Here is a 23,489-nt window from a genome sequence, read left to right as displayed (position 1 = left end):
AGGCGCCATATCGATCAAGTCGCTTTGGTCTCCCTGAGGGTATCGAGACTTGACTGTGACATAGGTATTTAAATCTCGGCACCACGAACAGGGTAGGATTCAGGGCAAAAGATTGCGAGACAAGTGACTTGGCCGGGTGGTGCTCGATGCATCTGACCGGGGGGGGGGGGGACCTTCTTACTGCCTTCCCGCGCGAGTTTCAAAAAATAGCTTGAATCTCTGGTTACCATGGAGCCAACCTCTTCAAGTATGGGGACCTAAAATTTGTTGGCCCAAGACGGCTCAAGGAACGCCAATGGAAGCCTCAGCCTGAAACATGCTGCTTCGTACCTCGCATTCCGTACTCGCGCAGTGTCCGAACCCGAGATTGAGGCGAAGCATCGACTCCAGCAAGGCTTACTTGCGTTAAGCGCAACGGTCCCCTCGCACAGCGCTTACGGGGGACATGGAGACTCGCCTTGTTTCAGGGGCAATCGCGTATCGCCAACAGCTGTCAATAAAGTCCAGCTGGCCCTTTCAAGGTATCGTTGGTAAATTTATTCTTCTCGAGACTCACTTCACATTCACTTCAGCTTTTCGCTCTTTCATTCCTTTCTCACAGTCTCTATCAACGCTCGACCTTGCTCACCACTCTCAATCATGGCTGGATCAGAGTCGAGTGGCGATGCCATCTTTAAGCTCTACCGATATGACCCCTCCATGGCTGCGGCGGTCATTTTCATCGTCCTCTTCATAGCAATCACAGGATTGCATGTGTATCAGCTGATTGTAACCAAGACGTGGTTCTTTACCTGCTTCGTTATTGGTGGTTTCAGTACGCTTTTCCTACTTCACATCTCTGTAATGACGAAGAGACTGACCGCTAGCTAGTGCAAATCATCGGTTATATTGGCGCAAGTACCTCCAAAATCACATTCACTCACCACCGTTCTGACCTTGTCACAGAGAGCGGTATCTTCCACTGAAAGCCCCAACTGGACTGTCAAGCCATACGTTGTTCAGACTTTGCTCTTGCTCATCTCGCCGGCCTTGTTCGCAGCAAGCATATACATGATTCTTGGGCGCATAATTCTTGTCACAGATGGGGAAAGCTGTTCTCCCATTCGGAGAATTTGGCTGACCAAAATCTTTGTCCTCGGAGACGTCCTGTCCTTTGTTCTCCAAGGCGCAGGCAAGTCTCTTCCCTATTCCACTTATCCATAGGCCAGGTCTCTAACAACAGCGTTTAGGTGGTGGTATGATGGCTGCAGGTACCCTCGATGCCCTCCACAATGGTGAACGCATCGTCATCATCGGCCTTGTTGTCCAGCTCGTCTTCTTTTCTCTCTTCGCCATCACTGCTTCTTTGTTTCACATTAGGTTTTCTGGTGCCCTTGCAACGAAAGCTCTGGCATCGGGCATTCCTTGGCAGAGGTACCTCCTTGTGCTGTATATTGCAGCTGGTCTGATCATGATTCGATCCTTGTTTCGACTTATCGAGTACGCTCAAGGCAATTCGGGCTATCTCATCTCTCACGAGGCCTATTTGTACATATTCGACAGCGTGCTGATGTTTTTGACTATGATTCTGTTCGCATGGGAGCATCCGAGCCAGCTTAACGCCAAGTTGCAAGGAGGGGGAACTGCTGTGAGACGGGGTATTCGGTTGTACTGGGAGAAGTGAGAGATGGGGCTGAAAATGTTGACTATGCGGCCCGCTTGCATGTTCTCGGTGAGCATTTCCCATTGATGTCATCTATCCTTTGTTCTCAAGGCATTAGATAGAACGGGACACGAGGTGGAATGGAATGGATAATTGGATGGTGTCATGGCAGGATACAGTCATCCCGATATGGGCCTGCAGATAAATCCAATACCGCGTCTTGCCCGTCGTTCAACAATTCTGCTTCTCGGCCCACGTTGATATGCAAGCACTTTATTAGACCCGAGTGCCTATGCCTAAGAGGCTCCAACGGACGGTGAGCCAGATGCTTTTGCGCAAGACCCACTCCCAATACCACTTCAGCCTCCTGGTGCGGCTCATCTTTTCAATCATATCGATGTAGGTAGTTCGTATTTGCCCATTGTCGCGATAGCTAAACTATTGAGAAAGAGCCAGACTCCACAAGAGACTGTAATTCATTGACACGTCAGGCCCCTTGGCAGTCTCTAGACAAACTTCATATTCACGTATCCCGTTCGATCATCGACAGGTCCATTGTTATCAAAACGTCCGACCGAAAGCCAGCAGGGATCTCCCCCTAGTGCCAGTTCAAGCGTCGCTTTTCTCGGCCTTCTCAATAATAGGCGCAGGCTTCTCAATCTTTTGTCGCAAGACGTGGCGCTTGATGAAGTAGGGGAGCCAAACTCTGAGTTCATATGAGATGAAGCTCTTGGTTGGGACGGAAAAGACCTCTGAGTATCTGGTTAGCAAGCAGGTTACATGCAGAGTTGGACTGATTCTCTCACGGTCAATTTCTTCCAGGGTCATTTGCTTGGTCTCTCGCACAAAGCAGAATATCATTACCCAGGCGACTAAGTTGAGGCCAGCGTAGAATCCAACTCAACCAATGTTAGCACTTGAGTTACAGCTAGAAAGATAGTGACTTACAGGCTCCGGTTGGAGTCATGACATCTTGCATCTTGGGGAATGTCAGGCCAAGAACACCAGCTGCAGAAACATATTAGTACCAGCACATCAGAAGCTAAGAATTGTCAGCACCTACCAAAGGTGTTGTTGATGCAGACAGCCCAGGCCATTCCCTGCTCTCGCTGAATGGTGGGGAAGACCTCGGCCGAGTACTGGAAGGCAACGGGTCCTTCACCCAGGCAGTACATAATGGTGAAAAGGTAGACGAAGCTGCATAGCGTTAGTTTGAGACTATATCCTAATAATCCATTACACTTACAGAACGACGGGTCCGATTCGAGCAGCCTGGGACACGCTCTCTGAGTCGTTCAGCAGGGAAAGACCACCTGCCAAAAGGAAAATGCACATCATGGGGAAGGTCTGTATGGACAATGAGTCAGTATCACTTCAAGTTGTTCGGGGCCGGAACGGGGCTTACAGCCAAGGTCAAAGTTCGGCGACCCTTGGTATCGATCAGGAACAAGGTCGGGATTGTGAAAACGACCTGGATGGCACCATAGCCCAGGGAAGCGAACAAGGCCTGGTCATCGCTATAGCCCACTCTGGTAAAGATACTTGAGCTGTAGAACGAGATGACTGAAACGGGTTAGCATTGTCCCCGGTAGTGGTGGGCGACTTACTGTTGATTCCGCACATCTGCTGAGCCAGCATGACGGTCGAAGCACCGTAGTTTGCTCTCCTGATTCTGGGGACGGCAAAGCAATCCCACAGACGATCAAAGTATCCAGCTCCCCTTGCTTCCTTGAGTTCTTCCTGGTAGATGACATATGAGTAGTAGTAATCTCGTGTGCCGATGATCGGATGCGCTCGAAGCTGGCACATGGATTTCCATGCTTCGGCGTGCCTGCCATGCTTCATGAGCCAACGAGGAGATTCAGGGCAGAAGTAGATGCCGGCGGCAAGGATGAAGGCAGGAATGAAGGCAGAGCCAAGTTCAAGGCGCCACGCAATCTTGCCAACATCCTTAAGAATGACATTGGCGCAAAAGCCGAGGAAGATACCTTTGGGGTGATTAGCCAAGACTTCCAGCAGAAGAAGGGAAACCTACCAACTGTGACCCAGAGCTGCCAGAACATGACAAGAGCACCACGGATTCGGGCCGGGGCCATCTCAGCAGAATAGATGGGAACAGTGGCGTTCTTGGCTCCGATGCCGATGCCCATGACAAAGCGTGCTGCGAAGAGGCCTTGCCAAGACTTGGCGAAACCAGAACCGATAGGGGTCGCTACCAAGCAGCAGGCAGTGATAAATATCTCGCCTCTTCGTCCGAAGTAGTGGTTCAGGGGATCGACAATAAAGGCACCACTAAGGGGGGAGGGTTAGGTCACACGTCTAAGCCCGGGTGTGACAAGGGTTCCACGACTTACATGAGGCCAGCTGTGAGAAAGATGATGGAGTTGATGATTCCAATAGTCCAGGGTTCATCTTCAATGCCAAACTCCTTGGGGAACGACAAGTTGGCACCATTGGCACCAGTCTGATCCCAACCCTGGGTAGCAGCACCAACGGCACAAAGGCCGATGGAATACCAAAGCATCACTGGGCCATGCCACTTGTGGTCCTTCTCGTATTGCAGAGCCTTGCGCTCATCCTCGCTCAACTCGGACAAGCTGGGGAAGCTGTCACCATCTCGTGCGACGAGAGCAGCCCGACCAAAGAGGTCGGCATGCTCAGACAGTCCATTCTCCTCAGCGTAGGCTCGGGCTTCGGCAACCACAGTCTCGGGTGATTTGTTCTACTCGGAGAGACTATCAGTCACTGTTCGGGTACGAGATATGGATGGGCAATGCTGGGTCTTACCTGGAGGGGGTTCTCAACGATGTTGACTGCGACCGACTTGCGACGGCCCTCATGAGAGGCAAACGATGTAGGGTTCTGCAAGACAGCAGATCCGTCCTTCTCGTAGTGAGAGGAGTCGCCGTGTCCTGGATCCTTTTCCATTCTGGCAGGTTGTGGGTATCAACAACAAGGCTTAGAAGGAGAGAGGCGCAATGATTGCTTTGCCGATCGATACTCGCAAAAGTTCTGGCAGCATCGACATTGTTATATTGTATTTAAGCTCAACGTTCCATCCGCACATTGTGCTTCCCCAGATCCTATCCCCACCCCCGCGCTCAACTGGTTCATGATCGGACCCGGTTAAAAGACATCTACCGCCGCAGCCGAAGCCGTTTTGGGCAGGTTGCCGTGATGAAGCAGGGTACAATTCTGGTTGCCTGGAAGATGGAGCAGGTTGTTGCACGATTGCAGGGTACATTTTTTGTTGCCTGGAAGATGGGGTACCACCCTCTGACATCATGTCATCCACTCGTTGACTTGTGTGGTTGCATCGACGCACCATTTGGACCACGACAGGGTCGATCAATATTCGGCTGTCTCTCCGGCCCGCCATTCTGTGAAACCTCTTGTCTTAGAAATCATGCGAAGGACACCCTCACGAGTTGCTTGAAGGATTTAAGCTACCTAAATCGCGCCGCCAAGTTTTTGGCGCTAAATGTGTAAGACTGACTTGACTCGAGGAGATTGGACCAAGTCAGAGCTGAATTATGGGGTCGACGGCTTCTCCGAGGGCCTGACGCCCGCTCCTTGGTAAAAGCAATGTGACTTTTCAACGTTGGGCAAGTTCAAGGAAGAGAATCCCTCAGGAATAGGATCCATCTTGGGGGAGGTCTGTATGACCTTGGCGAATGGTCTCGTGTGATTCACCCTTGTAGGCGGTGGGGAAGCGTAACTATCGACTCGGCACATCCATCCAAACCAGTGGAGATGTCTGTCCCGTTATTGCCGCTCAAGATTGGTTCTCCGCATGAGCCGAGCGGGCGCTGACCAGTAAAGAATACATGAGACTGATTTAACTGTAAGTCTCACCTTATTATTCCGTTGTTTTTTCTTTTACCCACTAGCCAAGGTGTGAATGTCTCCACCCGCGCCAATGGATTTGCTGACTTGAGGGAGTCGGTGGAGATGGTGTCAAGGTCCAGGTCAAGGAAAATTTTTAATTGCAAACCAACATTGTTGCTATAGAGGTATCAATCCTAACCTGTACGCTGCAATTGCTCTCGTTTTCCTGCTCACTTTCTTCACTTTTCCTGTGTGCTGTGATGACGTTCAATGCCGATTTCCGCTGATGAGATATTGTCGGTACCTCATCGCACTAATGATAACTGCCCGCATAAACGCCGATTGGTTCAGGTGCGGCTCAATGGAGAAATGAATTGCTTACCCCGCACCCCAGGATATCCCAACTTCAACACCACTCCCCCAGTCACGGGGTAGCTGTGCAGAAGTTGACCATGTGATTTTTCCCGTCTGTTTTAGCGAAATCAGGTTGGGCGTCTGATGGGAACAGTTCCAGTAAGAAAACGCTGATCTTACGGAGCAGTGCCGTTCGGATGAGCACCTTCACCTTGTCGCATCTTATTAAGCATTTAGGGTGAGATATTCGGGGTCGAAACAGTCCGGATCAGCTAAAGATCGGCATGAAGCCTTGACTTCTTCCGTGATGTCCAAAAAACATCGGCTCGGGATACACGTGATAAGTCACGTGGAGCGATAACGGAGATGATCCACTACCGTATCTACCACCAACGAGAAGCACCTACCCTTGACTTCTGGCTCTCACATTGTCCTTTATGTTTGTATGTTCCGTATTTAACGTCATGGAATCATTTTGTATTCTAAAAAAAAAATCCCGCTTCAATAGCTCACTGTTTTCAGGCTTCCTTTTTCCTCGACTGAATGGAATGACATTGGAGAAGTGGATAGGACTGGGGGTTTTACTTCCTTTACTTCAATTCTCGACTCCGCAAATTACCTCCGAAACAAAGCATGTTTGTGCTTCAAGATGATTGGCCTCGCTCATTTATCATACCTCCCAAGCCTTTGGATAGGGTAAAAGCACACCCAGTGACTTGAAACTTCAAACCGGCTCGTATTACTATCGGGTTCCCCCTGTGCCCCTCTTACAGTGTACACATAATTAACCAGCTACTCGCCATAATTCACTCCCTTCTTCAGAAAGAACCTAGCCAGAGTCGCAATGTTCTCCAACCGGTCAATACGAGAACCTTCATTCTGCCTCAACTTCTCAGCCACGGCATTGAATGTATCCCACACTTCAATGTACTTGTTGTCTGTGTTCCGATTGGTCCCAATCTAAGATAGCGCGTACTTCATCTGATTGCGGTCGCGTATCTTGATCAAGCCATCCTTCCTTATCGCCGAAGTCGGGTCGAGCTGCTTGTTCTCATTGGTGTAAAAGACGCCCAGTCTGACGCACTCGATAACAAGTGCCGCCAGGCCTGCTGCGAGGGCATTGGCAACAGAGCTGCCCGAATGAGCCTCAAACTTTTGTAGATCCTTGTCATAGACATCATCGCTGCTGTTGACTACTACCTGATGGCCAGGAAGGATGGGGTCGGGGTCATGGGCGTCGCCCACTGTGTCGGACATGCTTCCAGTGGCTTTGGCTGCGCCAATTCGAAAGCTAGCGTGATTGCTTCCGTGCGGGTATGTCAGGTCGGCCGACTTGCCCTGATCACTGGCCGCGCAGAACATGAGAACGCCCTTGCTGTTGAGAGTGTTGTGAATCGCGTTGTCAAACTCCTTCTTCTTGTCTCCTTCGGGAGGCTTGATCGTCCATGACATGCATACTATCTGGGAGCCCCGTTCGGCTGCATGTTCGATGGCCTGTGTACAGTTAGGACAGCAAGAGAAATGACTTGGTAGGATCTGACATACCTTGATCGCGCTGTCTGGGTTGATCTGAAGTTTGTTGGAGTTCTAAACGTCAAACGTCTGCAACTTGATAACGTGAATGACGGCGCTTGGGCAGATTTTATGAATCAACCTCGCCATCAAGGTCCCATGACCAAGGACCTTGGTGGCGTGGATTTGTGCAAGTTATGCGCTGTTAGATTTTCTGTGGAGGCGCCTTTTGCTGTCAAGTAACCCATGGAAAATGAACAGACTCTACTCTGGTGATGAATCGGACTCGCTTGCTGGGGTTGTAATTGTAAGGACGCGAAACTTTATGAGAAACGGTCAGTCACACTGCCTGGATCTGAATTTGGACCGGGCCGGCCTCCCCCCGCCTGAGCTGTCGCTGATGCTGCCTGGGCGTTGTCATCTCATAGCCGACCGACGCGCATCTTGTAGCTTCATACACAAAATTGGCGTTTTTTTCTTGCCATACTTCGGCCAGCCTGGCCGCTCGAAGGATCATTGACCAAGTCGAGATCGCCGAGATCATGGCCGCAGCCACGGAGGAGACGGCGTTGAAAACGGGGGAAGAGGAGGAGTAGCCTCAGGGAGCAGAGGTCCCAGTCAACGACGCTAATGAGCTGCACGATAATGCAGCCTCGGATGAACAAAGCCCCAAGGAGATTGGGAATGACGATGACGATGACGATGACGATGACGATGACGATGGGAAGGAGAAGGAAGACTACAAAGCCTACTCTCATCCTCTCGGTGGTGACCACCGTCTTGGATTGGAAGTAGTTTCGGGAGACGAGAACACCGACTCTGTTTCCTATGAGTAAGTGCCCCATAATGCGGTTTCAACACTCACTGACGCTTAAAATCATCCAGTGTCGTCGCTATCTATGGAATGCACAGCTGGAGTCGGAATACATGGGTGAGGAACCCCAGAGGTCCGCAGTTTGAGTCATGGCTCGATACCAAGTTCAATAACCTGCCGGATCATTCCAGGAGAATCATGCTGTACGGATATGACCCAGGGGACAGGTCTGGAAAAACATTCACTTCCCAAGGAGTTTATGAGGAGGCTGAGGCGCTCTTATGCTCTCATGGAGTTCCGAACACCGGAGATCAGGGTTTGTTTGATGCCTTTGGGCTATGTACTATCATGCTAATGAGGAGTCACGCAGGAGAAACGACGACCAATCTGGTTCCTGTCTCATGATCTTGGAGGATTGATAGTAAAAGCGGTAAGGGTCTCTGTAGTACCTGGTCTCTGCGGTTCCTGACATGAATCCAGGCTATGGTTCTCGCTACCCGTTACGAAAGTAAATATGCAGACATATTGCATTGCACACGGTCTCTGGTAATGAACCACTGTGTCAGATTGTCAACCATGTTCCATTGACCCTCATGCCTCCAGGTATTCTTTGGCTATCCTCATAGGTACGAGACAAGGGGTTTTCTCGAGGAGGGAATCTCGCGACTCCTGTCGCCGATGCAATACCGTCCCTACATCGGCAACTTGTTGAGAACAATCAAGAGCCTCGCTCAAATCGTTATCGAGGTGAACGATGCCTTCCTTCAGACTCGGCTACTCACTCAGGCCAATTTGGTCAATGTAATATCCACGAATCCACCAGAGCAGGCTCATATAGCATCAACTGACCCACGCTCTATCATCCTAACCAACGCACCAGGTTAGAGTCTTTGAACAATCAATGTCGACAATGGGCATTCCTTTTGAGCGTCGGTTCAGTCTTGAGCAGCCAAATCACTGGCTGACGTCGCAACCATCTGGCGTCACCCATGCATTCTGCGATGGGCCAAATCAGGAGTGGCTGAGTATGTGTGTCACGAAGATCTTGGAGTAGCTGCTAATGCGGAGGCAGGTCCAGAAATGCTTGACCATCTTTACCCGGCACTGCGTCAACTGCTCGACCAAGCATCACCCATCTACCCCCATATGAAGACCGAGGTGATAGAAAGCTTCTCAGAGCTGGATGATCTCATCGATTCCTTTGATAACCAAATCATCCACCTGAGATGTACTCACGCCAACACTTCAACGACGGCGTGGGTATCTGAGAGGACCCGGCTTTACCTTCAGTATAAAAGAGATCCATCACAACCGCTGCTCTTCTCCAAGTTTGACGAGTCGGCCCTATGGTTCCTCGACGAACTTCGAGACTACCTTGGAAGAAACGAAAGCAACTTCAGGCTACTGATAATTACGACGCACGGGACAAAGAACGACGAAGCCGTGGCTCATGCGCTTTCTCGGTTTGCCGCAGATACCGTCACCTCTATTGAATACGAACCTCCCAAGCCTCAGACACCCAAGATTGGCCAAACAGCCTCGCTGCTTATCCAAGAACGACCACAATTCTTATGGAATGACCACTACGAAAGGATTAGAGACCTTCTTTCAAATTACGAACATGATAGGGATCTATACCAGCTGGTCATTGACTGGCTCAAGTCAGCCCAGGAACCTTTTAAATCGGAAACCGGGCTTCTCACTGGGCCATTTGTTCCTGAAGTCGTTTTTGCCACTGCCATGGCTGAAATGCCAGACGATCGTATGCCATGGGCTCAGAAATTGCTCTCCTGGGTACTCATCTCAGTAAGACCTCTTCAAGCGGTCGAGTTCCACTGGGTTTCGGATATTTTGGGGTTTGGAGAGGAAGCGGAGAACAAAACTCGAGACCCAACGGATGGGGATGGCACGTGGCATCATGTCGACAACATCCTCAACTATTTCCGTGGACTACTCGTCGTGGTACATGGGGAGGTTCGGCTTCGGCATCCCGATACTCGAGAATGGCTACTCAACCAAGACGATATCGAAGACAAAACGGCATGGTATCGACAAGGCTCTGAGACGGAGCGGAATGAAGTTGTTCTGAAGACCTATCTCAGTTATCTGTGCAAGGGAGAGAAGAATACCACAGCGTGGGCTCAGCATCTTCCTTATGCCATCGAGTTCTGCCCCCCCACTACCGTCAGACGGCCTCCGATGGAGACGTGGTCAAGGGCCTATTTGAGGGGCCATCCTTATTTAAGCGCTGGATCGAGGCATACAATGCTTTGCTAGCTCTGTTTTTGAAACTCCATCCAGATTCCCGTAAGCCTCTTCCCGTGGCGGCTCATTTTGGCATCGAGGACCTTGTCCGGTCTCAATTGGCAGAGTCTCAAGATGGCATCGAGACACGAGGCCAAGCTCTAGTCGAGGCGGCGAGGGCGGGCCAACTCGCTGTTGCTGAACTCATCATCGAATCGTTTGCATCTAGCTTGAGTTTTGACGACGAATATCTGCACCAAGCCGTCAAGGCAGCGAGTCTCTGCGATGATCCCGATGTGTTTCGAAAGATGGTTCAAATTATTCCTAAGCCGCCACATGCCATCCCAGTGCGGATTGCGAAACACCAGGTTGACCAGCTCACTAATGAGCCCGAGGATAGCGAGCTTGGGGTTCAGGATGATGAGACTCATGAGAAGTCTAGCAAAGACAAAGATACAGACCCTCAGAGTGGAGACAAGAATCAGGACTCGCCCCATGACCCTTTCCACTGGCTTGCACTGCCACTCCTACAAGCCTCAACTATCGGATTGGACGATGTCATCGCCAAGCTGCTCTCGGTCGGAGCGGATCCCAACCCTCCAAAGGGCACACATTTGAATGAAAGACTCCCCTTCACAGAGCAGCAGCCTATGGGAACGTCGGCTCCATCAAACTTCTCCTGGACGCCGGTGCGACCTGGGCCACTCCCCGCACTACGCCCTTGCTGGCGGCGAATTCCCCTCTTGCGGCGACCACATTGCTTGAGAAAGGGGCTTCCTTAGACACCAGAATGCTCGATGAGAATCGGATGCCAGTGCAGATTCTATCTCAATGGGGAGATTTCTTGCTGCTCCAAACAATCTTGCAGTACAGGGACCACCGAGAGTACTACAAGGAGGAACCCGAAGGCAATCCTGTGATCCTGGCAGCCAAATTCCACAACCGGAAATGTCTCGAACTTCTCTTGCAACACGGATTCAATCCCAGCATCCCAAATCCCGATGGTGAAACAGCACTGTGGTGGGCCATAAACAATGGACGCACTGACATGTGTCGCCTCTTGCTGGAGCATGGAGCTGACCCTGACTTGACACCCGAGGGAGCTGTGCCTCCTTTGATAGAGTCAGTATTTGCCAACAGCCTAGATATGATGAAGTTGCTTGTAGATCATACAGCCAACATTGAGAAGAAGGAAATGCCAGGCAAGGGCTGGCGGCGTACACCATGTCTGTCGTAACCACCTATTGTAGGATGATATGTACTGACTGCCTCTAGTGCATGCCGCCATCGATTACGGGCACTCAGACCGAGTCGAGTATCTTCTCAAGCAAGGGGCAGATCCAAACGTCAAGAAGTGGACGCCTCTGCACGGAGCCAACAAATTTCCCGAGACAGCCCAACTCCTGGTGGAGCTCGGCGCTGACCTGACCATCTTGACACGCGGCCTATACACGTCGTTGGATTTGCCGTTTTCCACGGCCAGCGTGCAACCAGTGATGTTATCCTGAGCAAAGCCAAGGTCAAGTTTCACCTTAGTCTCGAGGGTACTCGAAAGGCAATGGTAATTGCCGTGGATGAGAACTACGTTGACGCCATCGAAGCGATCCTGGAGGCTGGCGCGGACGTCAACACGCTCGATCCTTCGAATGAGAACAACAAGAACGAATCGATCCTTTGTATGGCCATGCGGTTACCCAGCGAGGACATGGCTCGCAAACTTCTCGAGTTCAGACCGGACTTGGAGGCCAGAAGCGAGAAGCAGAACACCGTGCTTCATTGCATGACGGATAGGTCGCCGGTGGCGTCTTTCCGCCTGGTGGTGAATGCCGGCGGGAAACTGGACGTGGTGAACAACAGGGGGATCACTCCCCTGCAGATGGCTGCCCGCAACGGAAACGAGGAGGTCTTCAGGTACATGATGACCAAGGAGGCAGCACTTTCAATGCTTCATAACTCTCCCCCGGACCAGTCGGGCACGGTGATGCACGATGAATGCTGCGAAAGATCCCTGGAGATGGTCCGGCTGTTGATTGAGAACAAGTTTAACGTCAACTTTGTCACTGACGGATATTTCGGCACTCCCCTGATTTAAGCCACCATTGGCCCCAGGGACGACATACGTGGACAGAAGAAGGACATAGTCGAGCTGCTTCTGGAGAATGGAGCAGACCCATCCGTTCGTGCTGGCCTTTTCGGATACCCGCTCAACTCAGCCTGCATGTGCTGTCCGGCCGAAACCGTCAAGCTTCTCCTTGACAAGAATGCCTCCATAGACATCCAGGACCCCTTTGGGCGGAAGCCGACACACATAGCTTGCTACAACTCTCTCGAGGCACTCACCCTTTTGAAGGCCCCCGATTCTGAGTTTGCCGTCAGGGATGAGCTTGGCTGAGTGCCTCTTCACTACGCCGTGGCGAATGGCCAACTGGACATCGCGGAAGAAGTGCTGGCACGATCAGAACGAGTCGGCATCAGTGTTGATGTCAAGGATAATGACGGATGGACACCGCTTCTCTGGGTAGCTCGCGCATCGACAACCCAGCGCCAATTGCATCCGACCGATCCAATGACAACCGATACGGTGTCTTTCCTGTTAGAGAGAGGAGCGGATCCCACAATAGAGGGATTAGGGTTCTCCGCCCCATCTCCTGCCTCTCAAATTGCCTACTACTCTGGAGCCGATGTGTATGTAGCCTCCTATTCCTCCAATCCCCTTGCTAACACTCTCCGTTCTTTAGTATTGGTGATCTGATCGTGGCCAAGACCGGCAAAGCGGCCCCGTCAGCAAAGAGGCGAGGCAAACGAGTGGCTAATGGGTTCTGCGTTTGCTGCTTGCTCGAGATCGTGGGCAGCTATGTCCTGTTTGACACCTGTCTCGACTTTCAGCTGTGTTTCAAATGTTCCAGATCCAGGTCCAAGTTTCACCCTCCTCACTCATTTAGCGATCAAGGGGAGGAATGGGATGGCAATGGGAACGTGGAGCCTGAAAAGCCTGAAAAGCCTGAAAAGCCTGAAAAGCCTGAAGAAGTTCCTCAAACGCCAGTCAGAGTGGTAAACGGTGATATCCCACCAGCTGCTCCAGAAGAAGGGAGCCAGAGCGGTGAGTTTGATGACGAGATTGTGGGTTAGAACACTACGGATTATGAAGAATCTCATAGTTAGAAAAACAAGTATGCCGAGCAGCCCCTCGAATGTGGATACTGAAGGCGTTTGGTCCAGGTTTTGTGGAAGACAACAAGCATCTGAGCTCAGTTATGGACGCTGAGGGCATTGTGAACTTGGTGACGCTTTCAAGAGAAGCCATGGGCCACAATAACAAAGACCACAATTATTGATACATGCCAGCATTAAGCCTCAATGCGGAAAACACCATAAACTCTAACTCCCCAACCCTGAACTATTGTTTGCCATGTGAAGTAGTTCCCAAGATGCCGGATCTCGAAAGACGTCGGAAATTCCATAACTAAACAGATCATCGAATGCCATTTGGAGCTGAAACTGTGATGCATCAAACCCAACCCACGGTTCAATAAGCTGTTCCGGAAGATATTGAGGATTGTCAGATACATGATCGCCGTGAAACCCTTGCTCGGATGGGAGAGACACTGGGGTCGGTATCACGACCTCATCTGTCCCAACTGGCTGGCTGATTGGCTGGTGGGTTGTAGTTAGAGGCCTCTCATCTGAAGTAGTTGGTTGGGTCGTTGTAGTGGAGTCACTTTTATCAGGGGCCTCAACTCGTTGTCGATTCATGCTACCCGGATTGCTGGAACTCATCAGTCTGTGTGCAAGCTTTGCGACGCCTTGGGCAGTAGTCCAGCTCTGGCCAAGCGCATCAAGAGCTTCGCAGCAAAGACTAAGATCTCTGGACGAAGCATCAATGTCCCGTACCCTATCCCGTAGAGCACGGTATATCACTGTTGTGGCCATGGCCATGGCATATGGTACTAACGGCAGTGGCGGGAGGGTTTCGTGTTGGCCATGACCGAGCATCTCAAGGATACGGTCCGCCGACGCGAGCCGCCTGGTGTAATGTACGTTGTCTGGGCCGCTGTGTCGACACGACAGCATGGCAGCCAGATGATACCAGATCTCGAGGAATGCTACTTCCATGTTAGCAAGATGTCGAGGTCTATGCAGTGGCACATGTGAACTAGCCTCTATGAGATCTGTGAAAACGATCGAATGTGGTGCCAGATGTGAGTTCTAAAAGAGAAGGAAAGTCCTCACAGTCATCAACAGTTGATGTGGAGCTCGCCTTGTAGACCTTGGTTGCCTTGACTGTGAGATCTCCCAATACCAAGGAGATGTGAAGAACCTGAGACCGATAGCTTTCTCTCCTTGGAGCAATACGGTCGATGGAAATGTCGGTGTCGTCGATGATGAAAGGCCCTGCTCCCATGGTAGGCTTGTTTAGCCGGTCAAAGTTCCGAAGCGACCACCATAGATAGTCAAGGTCCTCATCCGAGTTTTCCGGCATCTTCAAGTGTAATGACATTGACCACGCCTCCCTGATAGCCTGCGTCAGGTACATCGAGGAGCGGTCAACGCCGCCTCGGCCGTCATTATGGAGATGCATCAACGCTAGGATCTGGATCTTGACAACCCTGTTTGGCTCAAGGTTTGCCTTGATGGCTGCATCGAGGCCGTCGAGTAGCTTTGATGCGAAGATTTGGTGGCTCAGAAGTGGTCCGCCGTCGATCAACCGTAGAAATGGAGCGGCCTGTTTCGCTTTGCAGGTGACGAGACATATTGCCCTTAGCAAGTACCGAGAAGCTTGGCCGTTGCTGAAATCGCGGAGCACACTAGAACCATCCATGACGGGAATAAGGTCATCTAGAAGAGAGTTGTAGACGGGCAGGAGTGCCTCAATGGTCGTCCTCGGTAGTTCAAGAAGAGCACCCACATCCTCGAGGTAATGACGATGGTGCTCTGTTAGAGGTGGTATTTTTATCGTCTGTCTGTACGTCCTCCACCACATTTGTCGACGCCGAGTCTGTTGAACAACATCCTCGGCGGTTGAGACTCGGCCCCGGCTCGTCTCTGGTTGTCTACATGCTCGGTCTAGCTCGGGCAGGGAGAAGAGGTGCTTCAATACTGCTTCGGGGTTGTATTCTTGCAGCTGTGAGGGATGCGGGCTTGACTCTCTGGTGTTGACATCTGGTTGTGATTCTGGGGCAAGAGGCTCGGCTGCTTCCGGATTGTCCGTCCTGCTATCGGTCTCATCATGATAGCATCGCTTCTTTCGTGAGCGACAGTGGTGACAAGGTATTGGCGATATACTGTCAGTCGTCCTCAGTTTTGTAACAGGCAGCTAGAAACTTATCTTGGGACGTTCGTTTCCTCGTAGGTGCGGTTGAAGATTGCCAAACAAGCTCCATAGCTATCGTGATCAATCGACAAGCTCTTGAGTTACAGTATCCTGTCGACTGGAGCTCGATTCCACCTGTATTGGAGGCGGCATTGATGACAGTGGAGAGATGGCAGCTCGGGATGGAAGCGTAAAGGGGCTAGCTTCCCCGCCCCCGACCAGGCATGGTCGGCCCGCAAAAGTAGCTCCCGGTTGCGGGGCCGCTCTGAAAACGGTAGATGCCGCTCCGAGAGCCGACTGCTGGGAAATCATGACACTTGACAGTCAATTTGGGTGAACAGAGGGTTGGCCTCGCTTCAAACAGGGTCCTTATGCATGGAAACCTCGACTACAGTAGCAAATGCTGCGATGCTTTACGCGAAAATTGCTCATCTCTCATCCTGCAATGATGGGCTGTTGGACTATGACCGAAGCTCTCCCCCTGTGAGTGAGGATTTGGAGCCCGATCCTGTTTTGGAATCCCGGCCCAGCAGCTTGGAGGCTAAACCCAAGTTGGGTCGGCAACTCAACCGCTCAAGGGGTGCAGCCGATGAGACGTATGCATGACTGGATCGACTTGGATCTGCGTGCCAACAACCTCTCATGTGTTGACGGATGGCAGAGGCGCTCCGGAGGGATTGGCTGGCCTCAATTACCCCACTGATAGCAACGCGGGGTACAAACAGGCTTCTCTCTGAAGTGGCATATAAAGATCCATGATATCTTCAGCAGGGGTTTATGTTCATCAGCTCATTGTGCAGTCATTGTTTAGCACTACTTGTACATCCCAGTCCTCATCATGTCTCCTTCATCCACTATCACACGCTATGTCATTGTGGGCATGGGCGTCCGCTCGTCCATGTACTACGAGAGCATCATCCGAGACTTCAAGGATGTTGCAAAGCTCGTGGGAATCTGCGACACAAATCAGACTCGCATGAACGCTGCAAACGACCATATCGCAGAACTTGGAGGCGAGCGCGTGCCTACCTACAAGGACAGCGACTTCGATAAGATGGTCCAAGAACAAAAGGCTGATGTTGTCATTGTCACCACCATCGACCTCTTCCACCACCACTACTGCATCCGAGCCATGGAGTTGGGCTGTGATGCGATCACTGAAAAGCCCATGACTATCGATGAAGAAAAGCTTCAGGCCATGATCGATGCCGAAAAGAGGACTGGAAAACAGGTTCGCGTTCTGTTCAACTATCGATACGCACCTCATCACACCAAGGTTCGCGAATTGATTGACTCTGGGGTCATTGGCGAGATCTCGACTGTTCATATGGACTGGATCCTCGATTGCCCCCACGGAGCCGACTTTATGCGTCGCTGGCACCGACACAAGGAGACCAGTGGTGGCATTCAGATGCACAAGTCAATCCACCACTTCGACCTGGTCCACTTCTGGCTCAACACTGAGCCTGAGCTTGTCTATTGCCTGGGCTCCCTGCGTTTCTACGGCAAGGAGAATGCCGAAAAGCGCGGCGAGAAGAACCTTGGAGAACGATATCTCAACAACCAAGATGCGAAGAAGGATCCCTTTGCTTTCCAGCTCGGCGATAACGAGCGGATGAAGAAGCTATACCTGGATGCAGAGCATGAAGATGGCTACATCCGAGACAGGAACTGCTTCGGCGAGGATATCACCATCGAGGACAATCTCTCCATGATCATCAAGTACAAGAACCGCGCTGTTCTCACCTACAACACCTACGCGTATGCACCATGGGAGGGATATCGATGCGTCTTTAACGGGACCAAGGGCCGCCTTGAGATCAATGTTGTCGAGAGTGGGTACTCGCCGACAGGCATTCCAGTGACGAAGGATCCTAGTGGTGAGGATAAGCAGTATATCCAGGGAGGCGTCGAGCAGACCAAGATTGTCGTCTATCCCATGTTTGACGAGCCGTATGTGGTGGATGTTGTCAAGCAGGAAGGCACTCATGGTGGCGGTGATCCCATCTTGCTAAGGGATGTGCTCCTTGGTGAGAAAAGGGGGATGTCGATCGCGCCGCCTTCATCCGTGATGGAGGCAATGCTGTCCTTGTGGGAGTTGGAGCTAATCACTCCATGAAGTCAGGCATGCCCGTCAAGGTACAGGAGCTGATCCGCTGGTAGTTGTAGATGTTGTAGTAATTTGGACTTTCGCTTGAACTTCATCAGATCTCTTAAAAAATGTGGTGTTGCAGTGACCCAACTGCATAGCCGCGAACAAGGCTGCTTTTGCGTTACGACGAATCAAGTTATGTGAGCAGTGATGGGAGTGATGAGAAGAGTGATTCCGAAGAGACACGCCCGTTGGAGAGGACAATAATTCGATGTAAGATGGATGGGAATTCGTCCTCCCATCCGGACGTTGGCTGGAGCTATCCGAAGTTTTGTTCCAGCTCTCGATGATGCTCTGGGCACATCGAGACCCTGCTGGAGATATGTCGCCTTCCTCTGTCATTCATTGTCCGAAAGCTGAAGCCAAGTTAGCCTTGTTAATCATATCATGCCAACAGCCTGCACCCATCCTAAACTTTGTGTGATCTTACTGCTTTTGTCTGGGCGGCTGGGTCCTTCCAAACCTTTCATTGATCCCTCTCAGTCGTCCCCATCTTGGCCCCTGCCCCCGTATTTAATCAGGATGATCTAATAAAGCACCAAGTTGCTATAGGCTAGGGAGTATACGGGTGGATCAAGCGAGGCTGCCCCTCATCTCGTATAATCCCCCTGCATTAGTGCTGGTTGAGAGTAGGCTTTGGGCTTTTCTCAACAAGGTCTTGCTCGGTAGGCAGACCTGCAACGTCGAGACCTGTACCTTTCGCAGCTCCATATCCTCCGCATGGGGAGTATAATACGCAACCCATGCACCTCCTCTTATACCATCTTTGACATTGTCTTTTTCCGTATGTTTTTCAAGAGCTTAGGGGTTTGATTTAGTGCCGCGCTCTGTTACTACGTGAGTTCCATGACAGTTAGGTCTATGCATTATAAGCAATACGACTTTCTGATCTCGAGAATGTCCTCCTTCGACTGTCAAATATGTGGTGTCGACATGGCTACTGCCCGAATTCGTACGTCAGATGAGCCGCCGAGCGCAGCTTGGAACTATCAAGGGGCCAATTATGTAGGCTTCTTCGATGAGCCTTGGGGCGAGGATTTTCAAGACCAAGAATGCCAAGAATGCACGACCGCAGATAGAACTCCAGCCGATTATCAGATACTTGAGTTCGAACTCCTCCCTCTTTGGCCAGAATGCGATGAAGACGACCCCGATTGGCTTCCGGATAGCCAACCCCATAGTCACGACGCGCCCCTGGAGTACGATTCAGGTTTAGAAGCCGAGGACTCTGACAATGGGCAGTCAACAAGCTCTTACGATGAGTCTTGCTGCGACGACAACGATGGCGATGGTCAGTGTGGCAGCTATGACGGTACGCCGAAGCAATACAGTCTCTCGGACCTGTTTGATCCGCCGAGGCCTGAGAGGCTGCCTCACGGGGCCTGACATAGAGGGTTTGTCCATTACACAGGCAACCGCAGACTTCCAGAAAAGCGAGTGCTTCTTCCCCGCGGCTCCATATCCAAGATCCCGCCAGAGCATATTGCCTCGCCGACATGTCGGAGCTTACGAGGTATCAATGGACATGTGCTAAGCCTAGCGCAAATGAAGAATTGCCGCAACGTCCGCTTCTTGGTACCAAAGCCGTCGAATTGGACGACAGACGTTAGCGAGAAGCTTCTCGAAGAAAGCAGTCTATTCTATCTGTCAGGGGAGTTAAATGGCTCAAATTTTGGCGTGGACGGACATTTCCAGCCCTGGAGGTCCTTCTATCCGCCACGCCATGGGCTCCATGAATTGAGGACCAATTGGGAGTTCATCGGCGAGGGCTGCGATGTAAGTGTTCCTCAACGATGTATCGCTAAGAAATTCTTTCTTACAGAAGCAGGAGTCTGACGTATTGCGGCCACTGGCAGTCCACTCTTACTGCCTTGACATATACGCAAAATCATCATACCATCGACTGGGCCGTGTTGATTTGGATGGGCTTTGGTATTGGTGTGAGATAGAGAGTCGCCCAGATGCTTCCGGAATGGGGGATCGAGTCCTGCTAGGGCGGCCGGAAGTGGAACGAGCCCGTAAACGTTGGGACCAGCCGTGGCACCATCTCGCCGGGGATGAATGGCTTACCGCAAATCCCGTTGAGATCCCAGGCATCTGCCGGGTTCTGGAGACTTGAATGAACCGTGCAAACAAAGGTCAAGCTCAGCTGCAGAACGCGAGGCTCCTCGCTCTCCCTACTGAGGTCATTCATCATATACTTTCGTTCCTTGACTTCCCTGACATCGACACCATGGCAAAGACGTGTCAGAGGCTCTACGACCATGCGCAGCCAATCTTCAAAGCATGCGTGTTTAGGGACATGTTCTGGTTGTGGGAGATTTGTGAAGGCAGCGAATACCCCACGTCGCTTGACCGGCCAGCGACGTGGGATCCGCTATGCCCACCTGGCTTGCTGCCCCCTACGCTTCCGTTCGGCCTTGAGAGCAAAGAGGCCGAAGACAGGCTCTGGACAGGAATCGTCGCTTCACGAGTGGCACACCTTTCGAGCCTGTGTAGAAGCGTGGATACGACTTGAACAAGGCAGAGCTGGGCCTGGCATAGACCGGGCTGACTGGAGGTATATATGGTGGCTTTTCAACCCTGCAACAACTTCCTTACCCGGTGTGCGCAACCGCGCCCGGATATGGTCTCACTGTGAGCAGATTATTGATTGTGTTGCCTTGGCGCACAAATTAGGTGAGATCGACAACAAATATCATGATTTGTATGCAAAGTTATCGGACCCGTCGCAACCGGGACTAACGACGAATATCTACGACGATGCTGATTGGTATTAAACCACTGTAACCACCAAATTACATAGAATATGGAAAGGGAAGATGTAACCGAATTGAAGATTGTACATAACTGGGTACCTAGCTATGAAATGCGTAAAGAAGGAGTAGTTATGGTCTCATAAACAGCATCCACGCGCCGCCTCCGAACTAAGGCCCCTAGTAGTGATACCTAAAGTTCAAATTCTCCTTGTCCGTCTTGTCTTCAAATCCATGTGCGAGCGTACTGTCCACGGTAATCTCACCATCTTCTGTTCTCTTGTCCCGGATCCTGTTGCTGTACGCATAGTAGGCCCGTAGCAATAGCAATGTTGCTCCTAGGACGCCATAACAAGCGACGTGGACTGAGAAGGCGATAAAGTATCGAGGGGCATCGTTGGAGCGGAATACTTGAGGTCCGATACAGTTTCCTACAGCCCAGCATAAGAAGTTCGTAGCAATAACAAAGGACCTTTTAGTCTGGCCTGCGACATTCCGAGTGATTAGAGAGAGACATAGGGCGGAACAGGCCCAGAATGATATCGTGACGTAGTAGGCCAGGAGCAAACCAATCTCGTTGGCCTTGTTTGTGCGTTCAACAGTCATGAGGACTACAGTGCCGGCAATTGAGCTACGGGTCCCGTCAGTATGTCATACTATCATGGGTGGAAGGGACAAAACTCACGGAATCACCGACGCAGCCATGGCGTAAATGGGTTGTCCGGTCTTTCGATCCACCCAAACGGCGCCGAACATGATGATTATCATGACAGCACCCAAAACCATGGACAGAAGTTGGGTCTGGAGGACATCGAAGCCAAAGCTCTTGACTAGAAGTGCTGAAAAAGCATTGAGGCCAGAGTTGGGGAGGGTGGTGCAGATCTGAATCACTCCAAACGCGTACGCTATTTGATGTCAGTCATGGTCATTCAAGATGTTCGATAAACTTACTTTGCGGGTCTCGTAGAGCCTCGTAAATCTGTTCTACTCGAAACTTTCTGTTTTGTAGTCCGCTTTGGTTGCTGCGAACGCGCTCAACCATGAGCTTCTTATCATCCTCGGAGAAACACTTGGACTTCATTGGTGAGTCGGGCATCCACCAGAGAACAAAGACTCCCCAGAGTACGGTGATACATCCGTAGGTTATAAACAGTGCTTGCCAAGAATGAATAGGGGATTTATCCGGAATGTTCGAGAAACAGTAGGCCAAAAGACCCCCGACGATCTGCTGCAAGCCGTTCATGGCATACCTTTGGAGGTTAGCCTGCGTTTTGAAACCGGAAAGCCGACCGACCACTCACCAAAGAACAACTGTCGTGCTTTGCTCAGAGCGGCGGTACCACATGCCTGAAAGGAACACGAAACATGGCTGACAGCAGGCTTCAAGGGCCCCCAAGAAGAACCGGACGGCAAGCAAACCTCCAAAGTTTTTACAGGCCGCATGAAGCGCAAGTACAGCGCCCCAGCAGATGATGTTGGCTGCGAGATACTTGGCCACCGAGATGCGTTGTATGATCCAGTTCGTCGGGTATTCAACTACCAAAACCGCGATGTAGACAATGGTTGTCAACCAGCTGTACTGGATAATGTTGTTAGCAACCTCCTGAGGGGGAACTGGAGCCATGCTGATATGCGTACCTGCTGACCGACGAGCCGAGTATCATCCACGATCCCCATGATCGAGGCAAACGAGATCGTTCCTTTGTCAAGTGCCTGAAGAAAGTATGTCACCATCATGACGAGCAGAACTCGCTTGTCAATCATCCTTTTCAGTCGTTTGTTGGTCTCGTTGTCGATCTCGATGGCAGCCGCAGAAGCGTATTTTGCGACTTCTGGGTCGACCCTGTTATCATCGGCAGCATGCTTGATGTCGGTGGCATCCTCGAGATGCGTGGAACTGAGGGCCTGAGGATTATTCTTCGTTGACGACATTGTGAAGCAGTAGGAGACAAGGAGAATGCGTCAACGATGGCTTGACTGGTCAAGTCGGAGCTGCAATGCCCTCGTTTATATGCTCTTGGGCTTTCCCCGCATTCCCTATACCCCAGACCGCTAATGACATGGAGAATCCGGGGGTGCGGAGCTTGACGATCCGGGGTTGTCCACCGGTGGTAGCTTTGATCCATATTATCCAAGGTGATGCCCCTGTATGTATGGATTGGGAATGACTCGCCGAGAGACTCGCCGGTAAGCATGTCGGCAAGTTTTGCTGAAGTTCTCCGCAAAGCAGAGCCGACCCAAAATTGGCTTAGTCTGCCCCCGGGGGTGTCGGGTGGTCTGTCGTCGGACCGTGTTGAGTGGCCCCTACGTTGTGATCGACAGGTGAATGTGCCGATGACCTTGTGTACAGTATCTAGGTACGGTGTTGCAATAGCGCTGGGTGGCATCAACGAGTTGATTAAATCGTCGACTGCTGTCGAGTTCTATGTTGAACAAGTATCCCTTGGTGATAGATTTCACTCGCTACGATCCAAATCACAGAGAGGACAGACATCCCTCAACAGGTTAACGTCATTCGTTTACGTGATGTTTAAACTGTCACATTACGTAGCCTCAAAGGACAGAGTCGTATCCTCTCAAGTGTCAGCAAGTTGTTGGCGCCTCCGCCCCAAAAAGAGCAACTACCCGACAAGCCGTGCACGGCTAGACTTGGGGTTGGGACCAGGTCTGTACCATGATGATCCACTATCTTCCGATGCTGGGCGCCACTGGCACAAGTCTGATCTTTGCGATGGGCCTTGCTCTCATAAGGCGATCTCAGTTAGGGGCTCATATCTTATACTACCACTGCTCTTGTTATTTCTCTTGTCTAAAACCCGAGGGTTGCTCTCTGATACTTGGACAATAGCCTGATCCGAGGCCGAAAGCGACACTTG

General features: G+C 51.2%; 9 protein-coding genes across 9 annotated transcripts; 5 read left to right on the top strand and 4 right to left on the bottom strand.

Moving 5' to 3' along the window:
- Positions 1-639: 639 nt before the first annotated feature.
- On the top strand, positions 640-1,663 carry MRS44_002108 (uncharacterized protein; the record flags this gene model as incomplete). The annotated part of the gene is made up of 3 exons (XM_065622691.1): positions 640-814; positions 871-951; positions 1,230-1,663. 3 exons carry the CDS (start codon positions 640-642, stop codon positions 1,661-1,663), a joined length of 690 nt encoding a protein of 229 aa, XP_065478763.1.
- Positions 1,664-2,251: 588 nt separating this feature from the next.
- Positions 2,252-4,570, bottom strand: MRS44_002107 (uncharacterized protein; the record flags this gene model as incomplete). Its single annotated transcript, XM_046277429.2, has 10 exons — positions 2,252-2,394; positions 2,449-2,541; positions 2,591-2,650; positions 2,706-2,839; positions 2,889-2,989; positions 3,048-3,205; positions 3,250-3,630; positions 3,678-3,934; positions 3,997-4,364; positions 4,430-4,570. 10 exons carry the CDS (start codon positions 4,568-4,570, stop codon positions 2,252-2,254), a joined length of 1,836 nt encoding a protein of 611 aa, XP_046126666.2.
- Positions 4,571-6,784: 2,214 nt separating this feature from the next.
- On the bottom strand, positions 6,785-8,181 carry MRS44_002106 (uncharacterized protein; the record flags this gene model as incomplete). Its single annotated transcript, XM_046282497.2, has 3 exons — positions 6,785-7,318; positions 7,370-7,383; positions 7,824-8,181. The coding sequence occupies 3 exons, from the start codon at positions 8,179-8,181 to the stop codon at positions 6,785-6,787; spliced, it is 906 nt and encodes a 301-aa protein (XP_046126665.2).
- An 879-nt stretch (positions 8,182-9,060) lies between these two features.
- Positions 9,061-12,786, top strand: MRS44_002105 (uncharacterized protein; the record flags this gene model as incomplete). Its single annotated transcript, XM_065622690.1, has 7 exons — positions 9,061-9,175; positions 9,223-10,334; positions 10,397-11,083; positions 11,263-11,620; positions 11,670-11,847; positions 11,889-12,305; positions 12,504-12,786. 7 exons carry the CDS (start codon positions 9,061-9,063, stop codon positions 12,784-12,786), a joined length of 3,150 nt encoding a protein of 1,049 aa, XP_065478762.1.
- A 174-nt stretch (positions 12,787-12,960) lies between these two features.
- MRS44_002104 (uncharacterized protein) lies at positions 12,961-13,523 on the top strand (the record flags this gene model as incomplete). Its single annotated transcript, XM_065622689.1, has 2 exons — positions 12,961-13,079; positions 13,133-13,523. The coding sequence occupies 2 exons, from the start codon at positions 12,961-12,963 to the stop codon at positions 13,521-13,523; spliced, it is 510 nt and encodes a 169-aa protein (XP_065478761.1).
- A 249-nt stretch (positions 13,524-13,772) lies between these two features.
- On the bottom strand, positions 13,773-15,775 carry MRS44_002103 (uncharacterized protein; the record flags this gene model as incomplete). The annotated part of the gene is made up of 3 exons (XM_065622688.1): positions 13,773-14,497; positions 14,625-15,604; positions 15,717-15,775. 3 exons carry the CDS (start codon positions 15,773-15,775, stop codon positions 13,773-13,775), a joined length of 1,764 nt encoding a protein of 587 aa, XP_065478760.1.
- Positions 15,776-16,543: 768 nt separating this feature from the next.
- On the top strand, positions 16,544-17,824 carry MRS44_002102 (uncharacterized protein; the record flags this gene model as incomplete). The annotated part of the gene is made up of 1 exon (XM_046277427.2): positions 16,544-17,824. The coding sequence occupies one exon, from the start codon at positions 16,544-16,546 to the stop codon at positions 17,822-17,824; it is 1,281 nt and encodes a 426-aa protein (XP_046126662.2).
- A 966-nt stretch (positions 17,825-18,790) lies between these two features.
- Positions 18,791-20,375, top strand: MRS44_002101 (uncharacterized protein; the record flags this gene model as incomplete). Its single annotated transcript, XM_065622687.1, has 4 exons — positions 18,791-19,169; positions 19,269-19,633; positions 19,680-19,797; positions 20,002-20,375. 4 exons carry the CDS (start codon positions 18,791-18,793, stop codon positions 20,373-20,375), a joined length of 1,236 nt encoding a protein of 411 aa, XP_065478759.1.
- Positions 20,376-20,793: 418 nt separating this feature from the next.
- Positions 20,794-22,545, bottom strand: MRS44_002100 (uncharacterized protein; the record flags this gene model as incomplete). Its single annotated transcript, XM_046272303.2, has 5 exons — positions 20,794-21,244; positions 21,299-21,518; positions 21,565-21,863; positions 21,915-22,192; positions 22,252-22,545. The coding sequence occupies 5 exons, from the start codon at positions 22,543-22,545 to the stop codon at positions 20,794-20,796; spliced, it is 1,542 nt and encodes a 513-aa protein (XP_046126660.2).
- Positions 22,546-23,489: the final 944 nt, after the last annotated feature.

The sequence above is a fragment of the Fusarium solani genome, assembly GCF_023522795.1.
Source record: "Fusarium solani strain SB1 chromosome Unknown bctg00000001, whole genome shotgun sequence".
NCBI classification, from domain to species: Eukaryota; Fungi; Ascomycota; class Sordariomycetes; order Hypocreales; family Nectriaceae; genus Fusarium; species Fusarium solani.
Note: the sequence above shows the minus strand (reverse complement) of the source record. Positions and strands in the feature narration are given on the sequence as shown.